This window comes from Saccopteryx leptura, chromosome 3 (genome assembly GCF_036850995.1).
Source record: "Saccopteryx leptura isolate mSacLep1 chromosome 3, mSacLep1_pri_phased_curated, whole genome shotgun sequence".
Lineage (NCBI taxonomy): Eukaryota > Metazoa > Chordata > Mammalia > Chiroptera > Emballonuridae > Saccopteryx > Saccopteryx leptura.
Genome location: NC_089505.1, coordinates 302,539,091 through 302,553,527, shown reverse-complemented (window position 1 = coordinate 302,553,527; position 14,437 = coordinate 302,539,091). Strand labels below are relative to the sequence as shown.

Below are 14,437 nucleotides of genomic sequence, written 5' to 3'. Positions count from 1 at the left end.
GGAGCTGTTACTACCTTCTCAGTCCTCTAACTGCAGACTGCATCCTCTGGCTTCAGGAGACGGGAGCAGACTGTAGGTCTTACCCCACAACCAGACTTGGAGAAAAATAACTAAGGGTGAGTAGCAGCAGGTTTTAAGAGAAAACAATCACGCTCCTGGGGTCTTTGTCAAGAAAGAGAAGGAGGGCCTGACCAGGCAGTGGTGCAGTGGATAGAGCGTCAGACTGGGATGCGGAGGACCCAGGTTCAAAACCCCGAGGTCGCCAGCTTGAGCGCGGGCTCATCTGGTCTGAGCAAGGCTCACCAGCTTGAGCCCAAGGTCGCCAGCTTGAGCAAGGGGTCACTTGGTCTGCTGTAGCTCCTCCTCCCCACCCCTCCACGCTCAGTCAAGGCACATATGAGAAACCAATCAATGAACAACTAAAGTGCCACAATGAAGAATTGATGCTTCTCATCTCTCTCCCCTTCCTACCTGTCCCTCTCGCTTTCTCTCTGTCTCCGTCAAAAAAAGAGGAAAGGAAAGGGAAAGGAAAGGAAAGAAGGAAAGAAAGGAAAGAAAGAGAAGGAGGGCCCACGTGGCTGACCTGGTCTTGGAGAAGGCCTAAGTGCTTCATTCCCCCAGACCAACCTACATGTCTGCCTTTCTCATCAGTCTCCAGAGCCAGCCAGCAATGGCAACAGTGACACACATACTCACTCATACTCATTGCAGCAGCAATATCCCAGGACGAACACAAAGGACTTAGCCACTGTCACCTCAATTACTCCTCACAAGAAACCTGCGAGGAGGTTTCACATCCCTCACACTCTAGACCAGTTTCCTGGGGCTCGTAAGGGACGGACACTCTCCTGTCTGCACTGTGCAGCTTTACTCTCCTCGAGCCGCACCTGCACCCTCTGCAGCCAGGCACCGAGACCCTGCCCTCCCATTCCAGAGGGGGCCCGCAGGCTCCCTCTTCAGTCTGTGTTCCCATCACCTACTACCAAGCCTCTTCAAAGAAACCACTCAGACCTCTTTTATTTACTTTTTTTTAACTTTAAGCTTTTTTTTTTAATTAGATCTCTTCTGACCCACTGCTCTGGGCCCTCCCAATGCTACAGCTGCCTAGTACAGCCTTGCCAACCCCTCAGGACACACTGCTCTCTGTCAAGTGTACGTCACCAGCTAATCCCCAAAAATGCACCCTACGTCAGCCACTCATTTTAACATATTATTTCACAGCACATGTGCCTTCTTAGTTTACATTAGCTACTGCTTCACGTGGAGATGAGGTTCCGCTCCCTGGGGGCTCATGGTTACTCATCAGGGAAAACGGTGAAAACCACTCCAAACATAGGTTTCCATGAATTATTTATTAAATAAGGAGTAAAATAAATATATGAAGCAATGATTATAATACCAGCTCAGAATATTTGCAAGGGTGTGTAATCAAAAGAATTTTATTTACAAAGAAAAAGAAAAGGATACCAATGGACACATATAAGCAATTCACAAAAGACAAAACCAAAAGAACCAATATAAGCAACTCATAGGAACACAAATTAAATCACACTTTTTGTTAGACAGATTGGCCAACAGTGAAAATTTGTCAAGGACATTATTTGTCAAGGACAGGCATTCTAATAAAATTCTAATAGATATAATTTTGTATTTTTGGTATTTATGCATTAAATAGCTTTAAAATCTATATACCCTATTGACTAGAATTTCAATTTCTATTAATTAATGACAAGAAAATAATAGACACAGGACCTCAGATGTATATTAAAGAAAAAAACTCACCATGGCATAGACTATAATATAGCATCTGTCCAATAAATTTAGTACTTCCAAATTATAATTATTAAGTCACTACAGAATATTAGGTGTTGTATAATCTCAGTTTTTTTAAAAATAACATATTTATTCACACAAAAACATACCAGCGTAGAAAAATATCTAGAAGTATACCCCAAAATATTAGCAATAATTATCTCTGTAAAAGAATAGTGGAATTATTTCTGATTCCTTTTTTTTTTTTTTTTTTTTTTTTTTTGCTTATTTGTATCACCTAATCATTCTATACAGAGTTGAACATGGATAACAACACACTTTCCTGAAAGACAGAAGTGGAACTGAGAAGCAGAGCTAAAAGGCAGAAATGCCATTATTCCACCAGAGCATGAACATTCCCCAGCTGCCTAAGAATAATAATGTCAGTCAGGATTAATTTTTTTAATCAAATAACTCAATATTCAGTAGCCTAAGTTTTCATTCATTCCAGGAACACACATGGAAAAATATGTTAGCACTAGTCAGGCGTGTTAAGACAACAAAATGACCTCCCAAATAAAAATGTAGTATTCATCATAAAGACAGTGTTGCAAATCACTTAGTAAAAACCTAAACTGCTTCAAGCAGAGTGTCAGCTTCACTTGCCTTTCATCATATTTAGCCTGAGAACCATCACTCCAAAGGGACAACAGTCACCATGAAAATGAGCATGCATGAACATCACTCAGAAGTGGAAGGATTCAATATGACTCTAGGTTTGGCTGAAGAGACAGTCTTCTTTATAACTTCTATTATCCAAATTAGGTTAACTTTCCCCCTCAGACTTGAACATCTCGAGGGATAAAACTTAGTCAATAACAAGACAGGGTCTTGAAGTGAGTCTACAAACACATCTCTATACAGCAGAGGATGTCTCTCTGCAGGCACTTTGGACAATTTTCAGCCAAAGCTCAGGGACCTGCTCACTGCCATGCTGCTTAGGAATTGTTCCCAATACCCAATTCAATACGACCAGCAGCACAGACAGTTAGTAAATCTTGAGTAAGACTCGTCTATAAACTATAATTTTCAGTGATGTTGACTGGCATAAAATGATCATTTCCATCTGTGTGCAGTAGAATATAATACAAATTATTCCAACTGGACCCATATAATTAATGGCAGGTATTCATGCCATCATTTAGAGGCAACGTCTGACGGACAGCACAGTCTGCACATCACAGCTCACGCGGCTCCGTGAACACACCCTGTAGGAATTCACAGCCACTGTGAAGGTGCAGGAAGCACTACTGTGCACAGTACAAGTCTGAGATGCCTTTAAACCCAGATTAGTGATATCTCTGACAAAAGCAATGTTTGTTACACAAGAAAATATTCTAGCGCAAGGAGAAAAGCAAAGAACAATATTGCATAAGGGAACGATTTTACATTAATGGCATTTATGTAAAGCAAGCATCATATAATACCAAAACTGACAATGCAATTAGGTGGTTATTGTTGAAAAGAATGCAGGTCTCCCTTGTTTATGCAACAACCCTAGCACCATTCATCTACTCATTCTGCAAATACATTAAAATTATCCACAACAAGAATATATTCTAGGACCTGGGGATCCAAGAGTAAACAAGCCAGGTCACCACCTTCATGAAGCATTTGGCTAACCATATATATAAGTGTATCAGACATGAAACAGAAAATTACATATTTAAATATCATGAAAATGTCAAGATGTCATTAACTAAAAGGGCGGGCAGGGCGCTATGAGAACAAATGCAAGGCCTGACAAGTGAGCCGAGCACGGGGGAATGAAAAAGGTCCAGGCAGGGGTAACCTGTGCAGAGCTCCCACAGCTGGAATGACCTTGCCCAATCTAGGAACTGAAACAGCCTGGGGTGGCCCGACCAGGTGGTGGCGCAGTGGATAAAGTGTTGGACTGGGATGCCGAGGACCCAGGTTCGAGACCCCGAGGTTGCCAGCTTGAGCGCGGGCTCATCTGGCTTGAGCAAAATAAAATTTAAAAAAAAAAGAAATGCTCACCAGCTTAGACCCAAGGTCACTGGCTCAAGCAAGGGGTTTCTCAGTCTGCTGAAGGCCCGCAGTCAAGGCACATATGAAAAAGCAATCAATGAACAACTAAGGTGTCGCAACAAAAAAACTGATGATTGATGCTTCTCATCTCTCTCCGTTCCTGTCTGTCTGTCCCTATCTATCCCTCTCTCTGACTCTCTCTCTCTGTCCCTGTAAAGAAAAAAAAAGAAAGAAACAAACAGCCTGGGGTAACTGAAACACTTAGATTGTTTTCCGGGCACATGTTAAATCTAAGATATATAAAGACTTCCAAGTGAAGAGATCAAGTTGGTAACTGCTACGTGACTGTGGAGCTCAGAAAAGCAGTCTAGACCAGGAATGAGCCTATGTCACTAGAGATGGTGTGCGATGCAGAGGAACTGGAGACGTCTTAGGCAAGGTAAGCTGGATCAGGGGTTTGGTGAGGCGGAGACATATATTACTTCCTCAAACCACACCACTGTGCATAGTGATGTGCACAAAAAAATTACTTCTTGTGATCAAATGAAACTTCTTTCTTGATTTGCAAACATGAAACAAAAGAAAGTATTTTCTAATATTAAAGTTATAATACAATGCCCTCAATTTGTTCAGGAAGGGTAAGATTAAGATTCTTGGAGAAATGCAAAGACCTAAGAAACATATTTCTTTCAGTGACTCTAAGGCATTTTATGCTACAATTCATTTAGCAGAGCGCTTCCTTCTAGCCTTTCTCAGTGCCCCCCAAAAGGGGCCTTTTTTAACACGCCGATATGACTTCTTCACAGGATCTGTCACTAGAAATGCTTCATTTCATTAGAAAGTCTTCAGAACTGCCACCTACTGAAGGTAGGTCGTGACTGTAAGCAGTCTGAGCACACCAGCAAGTCCTGGCAGGATGTGACATCAAAAAGAACCAACAGCCCTGCTCTGCACCCTCAAAGCTCCTGGAAGTCACCACCACTGAAGATGATCGATATCATCCTTAAACTGCCTACCCACCGTCTCCTATAGAGAATATATAGCATGCAATTGCTCTATGAAGTGGTAGTCGCATTATGGTTATAGAAAAGCTGAGTACTATAAACGTTCCACAATTTAGAGCCCAAGCACCGTATTAGTAGAACAGGCCTCAACACAAACTCACCTGATTGATTTGAAGCATGTTAAAACAATATTGATCGAACTGCTGTATCCCTCACGGCTTCAAAAACTGGAAAATGAAAATGAAAAAAATAAAGTTCAACTTAATTGGTGATTTCAATGATTAGCACTTGAAACACACGTCCTTGATCAAAATCAAATGTGAAATGGAGCAGACCTTAAATCAGCATAGAACTTTCTATTATAATAAATAGGTGCTGTCTGATCTAGTAGCCACTAACCCCATATGGCTACTGAGCACTTGAAATGTGGCTAATGCAACCAAGAAAGCAAATTTTTAATTTTTTTTAACATGAACTGAAATGTAAATAACCACATGTGGCCAATGGCTACCAAACTGGACAGAACAGAACGAGCTTGAGCAAAGACTCCCTGGTTCTAGAGTTCCAGAAAAAGTGAAACATAAAACAGTCTAAAAGTTGATACTTAATATAGACACGCCTATATTTAATATATACGTGGATTAACATTTAATATATATTCCCCTTACTCCAATAAGGTTTCTAAAAGGCTTTGTTCCATCCCTATAAGATAAATTAAGCCTGAAACTACAGTACAATGTATTCTCTTAGGTGGGACCAGAAAGAGCACATAGTAAGATTATCTACAGGAATTGATTGGTTTGTGGTATGTTTATTATCATTATAAAAATAGCACGCACATTAAAATTTCATATAAAATCACCATCCTCACACATCCCAGTGTTATACATATTTGAACTGGTTTCCTTCTGAATCTGACCTTACCATGGTTGTATTTCTTTCCGTGAAACAAATCTCTTGTATACTTAACTTAAAAAAAGATACCAAAGAAACATCAAATTTACTTTTTTTTTTTTCAGAGACAGAGAGAGAGTTAGACAGAGAGAGGAACAGACAGACAGATATGGAGAGATGAGAAGCATCAATCATTAGTTTTTTTGTTGCGCGTTGCAACACCTTAGTTGTTCATTGATTGCTTTCTCATATGTGCCTTGACACCTTAGTTGTTCATTGATTGCTTTCTCATATGTGCCTTGACCGCAGGTCTTCAGCAGACTGAGTAACCCCTTGCTCGAGCTAGTGACCTTGGGGTCTCAAACCTGGGTCCTCTGCATCCCAGTCCGATGCTCTATCCACTGTGCCACCATCTGGTCAGGCCCAAATTTATAAACAAATAGATCATAGGATCTTGTAATGAGAAAAGTTTAAGTAAAAAAATCAATCATGTACACAGTTCCCCCTCTCAAAATTATCAAAAAAGCAATTACACAGTCTTGATATACAGCAAAAGTTATCTAAGAACTTATGATAAACTTCTATGTAAAATTTTAATATTGAACTTTCCCTCAGAAGCAAAGGTTCATGAAATACATACACACAGAGATATACCATATACACAAACATACACACACACATTTGCCTATTATAAATGTGCATGTGTGTATGTGCATATGGTTAACATTTTTTCAAGATGACAACTGGGGTCAATTTTAAATGACTCTGAAAGTTTTTAATATATTTCTTATAATAGTGACCTCAGCATCTGTATCAAATTTTATATTTTCTAGGAGAATTTTGTGTTATAGAAACAGCATAAGGCCTGAGTGCCAGAGAATTTGAGCTGTAGTCCAAGCTCTTCAAGAGATTATCTTCTGAGCCTTGGCAAATTACTTTGTGAATCTTTGAGTTCTTTTTTCTTTCACACTTTTTTTTTACCTTGAAATCGTTACAAGGTAAACTAAAGTCCTGGTAGTTGGCAGCCTCTAACAAATGGAAGACAGCAGAAATAATGAGATACCACTTCCAAGACTGGGTTATGAAAAGACACACCTTCCACCTCGGGCGTCACCTGCTCTGCTTCTCTCACTGTCTGCTCTGAGGGGAGCCAGACTGTGAGCTGCCCTTTAAGTAGACCCACATGGCAAAGAACTGAGGGATGCTGCCAGGCAACAGTCCAAAAGAAACTGGGGCTTTCAGTCCAGTATCCCCCAAGAGCTGAAATCCTGCCAAGAGCCACGTGACAAGCTTGGAAGCAGATCACCCCCCAGGTGAGCTTTCAGATGAGACTACAGCCCCAATGACAGATTATCTGCAACCTCATAAGAGAGCCTGAGCACCAGGCACCCAGATAAACTGTACCCAGATTTCTGAGAAAATGAATGTTTTTTGTTTTAATCCCTTAATTTCTGGGATTGTTTGCTACGGAACCATAAATAAAACAGTGCGGTTCAACTCTAAAATTCTGTAATCCTATGGTGCTTTAGGTATTAATGAACATATTTAGGTTGGCCAAAAAAGAATTAATTCCCTGTTCAACATGAACAAATGAGCACTGTTAGAATTAGAAAGTGGTAAATTGTAAAATGTAAACATGTATATTCTATTCAAAAGATGAAATCATTAAAAGATGTAGCATTAGCCAAATGATATTAAAATATACTAACTATACCTACAAATACAAACCCACCCACTTTTCATTTTTTAACTGGAAATAATTCATTTGGAAGTTAAACATAAACAAACTACCAAAAGTATCCCAGTAATTTAGTGTTCTTATTGCCCAAAATTTAATGTTATTTAGTAAGCACTCACCAAATCTGAGAAACTCCATTTTGCTTTTATTTAATGGAAACCTTTAGAAGTTACAAAGATTATCTCTAGACCTGCATATGTTTCTTCAGTATTAGTTTGGTTCAACTGATGGCCGAATCCAAGAAAGAGGCACAGTAAGATACAGGGGTATATCTTCTAAAGTTCTTATCTTGGGATATAAAAAGTTAGTTTTATGAAGAAAAAAAAGTAAAAGCACCTATTTGCTTAATACTGACCATTAGTTTTAAATATTCTATAATTCTTTTCTACACAACTACAAAATAGAGATCTGTATAAATTAAAACATGAAACTAGTATCTATCACAGCACTCTGTGAGGTAACAGGGTAATGTTCTGAACCTACTCTTTTTCACAAACAAGTTATAAGAGATTTACAACAATATAAAATTTGTAATTCACAACGATACCGTGGAAATTCAGAATGCCCAGTGGCACGTCCTTTAACACTTCATTTCTTCTGTAAAGACAGGCCTGCTCTCCTGTCCTTCATTTAAAACAATTGGATAAAATATCAAGGCCTAGCAATAAAATGCAGAGCAATTTTACACTGCCTATGGCTTCATAAAATCCACCTCTCCCTCCTCTGTCAAAAAAGTTTCCAGCTACAGTTCATTCCAATTACAGCTAAGTACCTTCAGAGAAACCTATTCACATGCCCCAAAGGTGCCCTACGGTGATTCCCAGTCAGGAACATTAGAACGCGCAGTTCCAGATTCCGGCTACTAACTGAAAACAGGCTGGTGGCTTATGGTGAGAGGGCAGAGAGGGAAGAGAGGGCACTGCTCACTGGAGAACACGTGCTGCCCATGAGGACTTAGAAGCCCAGCATGTATCTAACATGCACTGCTGATGTAACTCACTGCTCTTGCTACGAATTACATCTGGCCCATCTAATAAGCTGGAAGCTGGCCATAAATCTGTAAAACCCTCAACAATTAAATACTTATCAATGAAATTTTATATCAGCAGCCATCCCGCAATCTACCCTTCAATGTCTCTGTCTGACAATATGGAAAGCAAAAAGATGTACTAATCCCATTCTTAGGCTCCAAACTACTACAAAACTAAGTATCAACTCAAAGCTCCTTACTCTAAAAAACTCATGGGGGTCCTTAAAAAAGTGTTTAAAATGTTTTTCATTTTCATTTCTTTTTAAGAGTAGTCATCCCCCAAAAAACTGGTTTTTAGGTTAAAAAAAATTTAGTACAAATTTTATACATATGTCCTAATGGCCTATGAAGAATTCTATGTTTATAGATGTCTCACTCTGTGAACATTTTTCTGAATTTTTCCTGTAAAAAAAAAACCAAAACCTCACATACCACCATCCCAGATGACAAGGAAAGTAACATTTATCAGACAACCATCTTACATGCCAGGTGCCATGGTTTGCCATTTTTACATTAACTCCATCCGCACCACCTTGGATGCAGGCGTTATTCCCATTTTTTCTAGAAGTGGCATTTCTTTCCCATAGTCCATTGCTAGGATTAAAACCCAATATGGTCTGGTTTAAAGGCTTCTTCTCTTCATTATACATTTAATTATAAATAAAGACTAGCCTGACCAGCAGTAGCAGCACAGTGGATACAGCATCGACCTGGGATGCTGAGGTCCCAGGTCTGACAACCAGAGGTCTCCAGCTTGAGTGCGGGCTCATCCAGCTTGAGTGCAGGCTTGCCAGCCTGAGTACAGGGTTACTGGCTTGAGCGCAGTATCATAGATATGTTCCCATGGTTGCTGGCTTGAGCCCAAGGTCCCTGACTTGAGCAAGGGGTCACTGGCTCAGCTTGTGCCCCTCGTCAAGGCACATATCAGAAACAAACAATGAACAACTAAAAAAGAGACATAACTTCAAGTTGATGCTTCTCATCTCTCCCTGCCTGCCTCTATCTCTCTCTCAAAAAAAAAGATTAAACTTATTAAAATTTTTCCTTTCACAAAGGGCATGACCACTAGGACAACATAATGTCAAGATTGCTCTAAGGAACTTTGGGGATTTATTCAAAATCAAATAATTATACATATAAAAATTATAATTATAGATTCTAGAAACTCATCTAATATTTTCTTTAGTGTTAAGAAGAGACAATATATCTACATGATTTGATCATACATTGCATATCTCTACTCAGTCCAATATTAACCAATTCAATTTTACAATATCTAAATTTTTCTCTCTTTATGATTGTACACATAAATAATCAGTTCTCAGCACAGAGAAGACAAAGTAATAGGAGTGAAGAGATTAGCTACTAATATAAATATAAATATATATATTTACATATATATACATATATATATGCCAATTACATCTTCCAGAACGTGACCCTAAAACAGAAAAACCACCCAACCTCGCTTTCTGTGTTGTTTATTACATACTAAAAAGCCTGATGACCATCTTAGATATTTTTGATATCCTTACCTTTGCTGAAAACCAGACCAAGCATGCCTAGGCAAGCTATTAAATAAGCTAAAATTCCAGGCAAGCTAAATAAGTTAAAATGTACAAGTTTTATGGTTTTCCATGCTGGGTATTTAGGAGTAAAGAGCTGTGATGGATGACACTTACCCTGACCGTCCAGGAAAATAATACTATGCATGTGTCATAGAAAGATCAAGTGATAAATGGGAAAAACAGTAACAAGTAAATCTGAGTAAAGACTACATGAGTGTTCTTTGTACTATTCTAATTCTATTTCCAAATAAAAAGTTGAAACTTAGAAATTACATGGCATTCTATCTGAAGTCAATAATACATATTTGGATTATACAACATTTTACAACACAACACAAGAGTTTTTAAGGAAAAAAAATTAATGCTTTGTGAAGAAACTGTCAACTAATGATCACTTAGGAATAAATTTCAAACAAGAATGCCATGTAATGAAATGTAGCAATGGGGACTTGAGTTGAAATCATAGCAGGAAAAGAAAAAAGCATACACATCCCATAGTTTGGCCTGAGTGCTTCAAAAATTTAACACAGGCCTGCTACAAAATGCAGCAGATATCTAATTCAAGTGATATGTGATCTCATTTGCAGCAAAATACAGACAAACTGAAAAATAAAAAATCTGTCCTATCAGAAAACAATCAAGATGCAGAATGTCTTGGTTTTGATGGTTTTATTAAATAAGAATTCTTGTTCCCACTGCAGATCAATTAAAAATATATTTGAACCACCTTAAGAGCAAGGACAGGCAAGAAATATCCTCCAGGACAAACGCTGCAATCTTTTCTCCCACAAGATTACTACTATTCTGCCTGTCCATCACAATTTTAATTTCAAGTGTTCACCACGGTAAGAATAAAACGTAAGAATGCATCAGAAGAGAAGTAATATATTGTTTGGCAAAAGTGCACCAAAATTGTGAAAACAAACATTAAAAATAAAGGTTTTCAGCTAACAGGGAAATACCTTTAAAGGAGCATCTCTCTCCTTTCCGCAGGAACCACGCACCTTAAAACCCTTCAGTACATTCTCCTAATTGAATGGTCCTTCCCTACCCAAGTAGTTCCTAACCTCTGCGTGATCCTTTCCAAAGAAAATGATTCACAAATGCAAAATTCTGCAAATTTGCAGGGACTTCCAGAACCCTGAGGCCATTATCCCCGCCCCCCTCCCTAAGCTCCGGATTGCCTCTGCAGAACCCCCACCCCTCAACCCCGGCTCTCCCGGGAGGGACTGGCGGTGCTGCCCTCCCACAGAGGATTCTGTAACTGATCTTTGTCTCTTCGCCCAACTCCCTTCACCCCGGCAAGGTCACTAACTGCCAACTACCCCTTTAAGCCGAGCCACCTCGGTAGTGGTTCGTAAGAGCCACAGCAGAACTTGCCTGTCATAGGTTCTATTTTGTCCCCTCGGCCCCACCTACCTTCCCCGTTTCAGCGTCTTACGTCTTTACCACTTGCCCATTATACAGAAATAGCCATCCCCACCCCGGAGCTCCCCTGACCCCCGCTCCCCCAGACCCACTCCCCTGTGAGCCTCCCCTCACCTCCCTTCGTCTCCAGCTTATCTCCCCTCCCCTCCGCTCCACTCCACTGAGCTCCTCACCGTGGGGACCCGCCCCCCAGGCCTTCCCCTCCTTTTCCCTCCTCTCCCTCTCCCCCACTTCGTTGTGTCGCACCCACCGTCCCTCTTCCCGCTTTTCCTACCCGGCCCTCACCACCCCACCTTCCAGCGCCTTCCGTAGGGTTCCCGCCTTCCCCTCCCCATGTCCCCGCACCCCCAGAGTCCCACTGGTGCCAACCTCCTAGCCTCCCAGCTCCTCCCTTCCCGACACCTGTGTCATCCTACCCCCTCCACACGCCCCCCCCCCCATTCATTCGCCCCCTCCCTGGCTATCCTAACCCCCAAGACCTCCCCTCCCCCTCCAGCCAGGAGTGAGCCTGGGTAGGGGGGAAGCGCGGGGGAGGGGCGGCCACGAAGGGGCCCGAGGCTCCTCCGAGGCTCCTCGGGGCTCGCAGCGCGAGGTGGACTGCAGGGCTCCCCAGCACCCTCTCTCTCCTCCGCTTGCGAGGCGGAAGTGGGCCACCTGGGGCCCCCTGAACCCGGGTATTTTACCTTCTGGCCAGGGATACTTTGCGGTCAGCTCCAACATTGGCAAACACTCCAGAGAACTGACCCCGCTCGGCCGCCGCTGCCGCCGGCTTCCACCCCTCTGGCTCCCCGCCCCCAGCCTCCGCCTGCCTCCCCAGCGCTCCCGCCGCGCCCTCCCGGGTCCGCGCAGCGCGCCCCCGCCCTGGCGCGCTCCCGCGCTCCCTCCCTGCCTGCCAGCAGCCGAGCGCGGCCATTGTTCACGGCGCTGCTCCCGCCCCCTAGCGGCCATCTGGGCTTCACCACGGCGGCAGCCGCCCAAGTGCTGTGGTGCTGCTGCCAGCTGGCTGGGCCCACGGATTGAGGGCCTTTCCCGGGACCTTGGGAACAGGCGGCAAGTGCATGGGGAGCGCACCCTATACGCAGTCCTCAGCTTCCAGCCCGGCTCCGCGCAGCCTCAGCTGCAAAGGGTGGGCCTGGGGCAGCCACCTCCACACGGGCTTTCGTTCAGAGGCCGCCTCCCCCGCCCGGTGGACCCTCTGCTCTTTTTAGACGGCAGACTGCGCCCAGCTTCCCTGCCTGTACTTGCCCCAGGCTCTGCGGCTGCCCCGTCTGCTCTGCTGGGGACGCGCGACCATTCCGCGTCTCTCCAGCCGCAGCTGTGCGATGCACGTTTTAGCGGACCTTGCACCTTCCCAGGCTAGGGGGAGGAGGGGCGTGGAGGAGGGGAGGGGGATTAGTGCCGCTATCTCGACCAGGAAACACCAGTGATCCGTAATCACCTGCTCGCCGAGACAGGCAGGGTGGCCAAACATCCTTGACAAAAAAAAAAAAAAAAAAGTACTTAGTCACATAAAAAAGAAATCCTTGGAACCAAAAATGAGGACCATTTTACAACAGTGCCCTAGATCCTAGCTTGTTGAGATAAGGTTGCCAGAAAACTTGAATTACTTCCTGATTTGTCCTGGTTTTGATGTGGGTTACTGGTGCCCAGATAACTTAAACCCAGTTGGGCCCAAATAAATTCCACACTTCATTTTGTAAATGACACCGAAAACAATCTGACAAAGTCTAGAAATAGAAATATTCCCGTTTTCCCAAAAGTATCAATTTGTATTATTCCCAGAGTTCCTTCTTCATATGGGTTCACCTGAGAAATGTCTACCAGGCCTGTGATTTCAGCCAGTACTTAAAATCAATGGTTGTCTTATCTACAACTGGGAAACAGTAGCATATGGTTAAGAGGGCAGCGGAAGTAGATAACCAGGTCTGGTTATTCACTTGTATGTTACTTACCCAGTGAGTCAGTTATTCTATTGTTTAACAGGAGATTACATACAATCATGTGTTTAAATGTAATACATACCAGTGCCTGGTATGTGGTAGGTCTCATGTGGTGAGAAATGAGCCACTGCTGTTTTCGCCTAGAATTTTCCTATGCTCCTTCCCCTCTGCACCTTTGCAAAGTCCCTCAAACTTAACATGTGGTATCCTCCCCAAATCCGCATTGGTCCTTGGTCAGTGACTTCTGGCTGATCAAACCTAGCACCTAGTCAACATTTAAATACTTGCTGCATGTTTGGAATAAACATAGGCTCTTTACACCAGCAGTACCAAGGGACATGCCTCCCACCTCCGGGTCTTTCAGTAGGCTATTGCTTTGCCCTGCAAGTCCATCCTCACCTCCTTGATAAACATATCATCCTTCAGATCATTTCAACATCACCTCTCTGAGAGACACTCTCTTACTCCTCTGAGCAGGCCAGCGTTCTCCTGGCTCTCTCCTCTGACATTGCAGGTTTGTTGGACTGTTGGTTTTCAGCCTGTCTCTATCACCAGACAGTGCACTAAGAGCAGGCTCTGTGTCTCAATTATTTTTGTAGTTATTTTGTATTTTAAGTGGAGGGAAATGCTTTTGGAATAAATGGATGAGTCTATGTTCTTGGAAATGACTCTGATGTGGTCAGAAACTTTATTAACATTGATTCAGATCATTAAAAGTAATTGAAAACTTTATCTCCACCATAACTTTTTCTTATAACTGATTTTAAGTCTTTGGTTATCCAGTTGCTAACTAGGAGACCATGGATGTGTTACATTTGAACCACCAAATAGAATAAATGTTTAGAAGCCATAATTATCAGAGAGAACATTGTGCGCAAGGTATATAGGTAGCATATGTATATGAAATCACCTGAGTGATGTGGAAATCCACACATAAATCTATGATATTGATTTTACTTTAAAACGAAATATTTGCATAGGAGGTGAAAATAATGGATAATTAAAGAGGAGTGATCCTATTACCAGCTGACTAA

General features: G+C 42.2%; 1 protein-coding gene across 9 annotated transcripts in view; it reads right to left on the bottom strand.

Moving 5' to 3' along the window:
- The window catches only part of STAU2 (staufen double-stranded RNA binding protein 2), a 295,381-nt gene extending 282,599 nt beyond the window's left edge, over positions 1-12,782 (bottom strand). For 3 of the 9 annotated variants that reach the window (XM_066378870.1, XM_066378871.1, XM_066378873.1), the window contains exons 1-2: positions 12,147-12,272; positions 4,967-5,032 (exon numbers count right to left, since the gene is read on the bottom strand). Coding sequence is in view for 3 of the 9 variants with exons in the window: in XM_066378875.1 (XP_066234972.1) it covers positions 4,967-4,984 (18 nt within the window). In the remaining 6 variants the exon portion in view is untranslated. Of the gene's footprint in view, positions 1-4,966; positions 5,033-10,997; positions 11,020-12,146; positions 12,290-12,704 lie in introns of those variants that run through there. The other 6 variants (XM_066378877.1, XM_066378878.1, XM_066378875.1 and 3 more) reach the window with 5 other exon arrangements.
- Between the last annotated feature and the right edge of the window lie 1,655 nt (positions 12,783-14,437).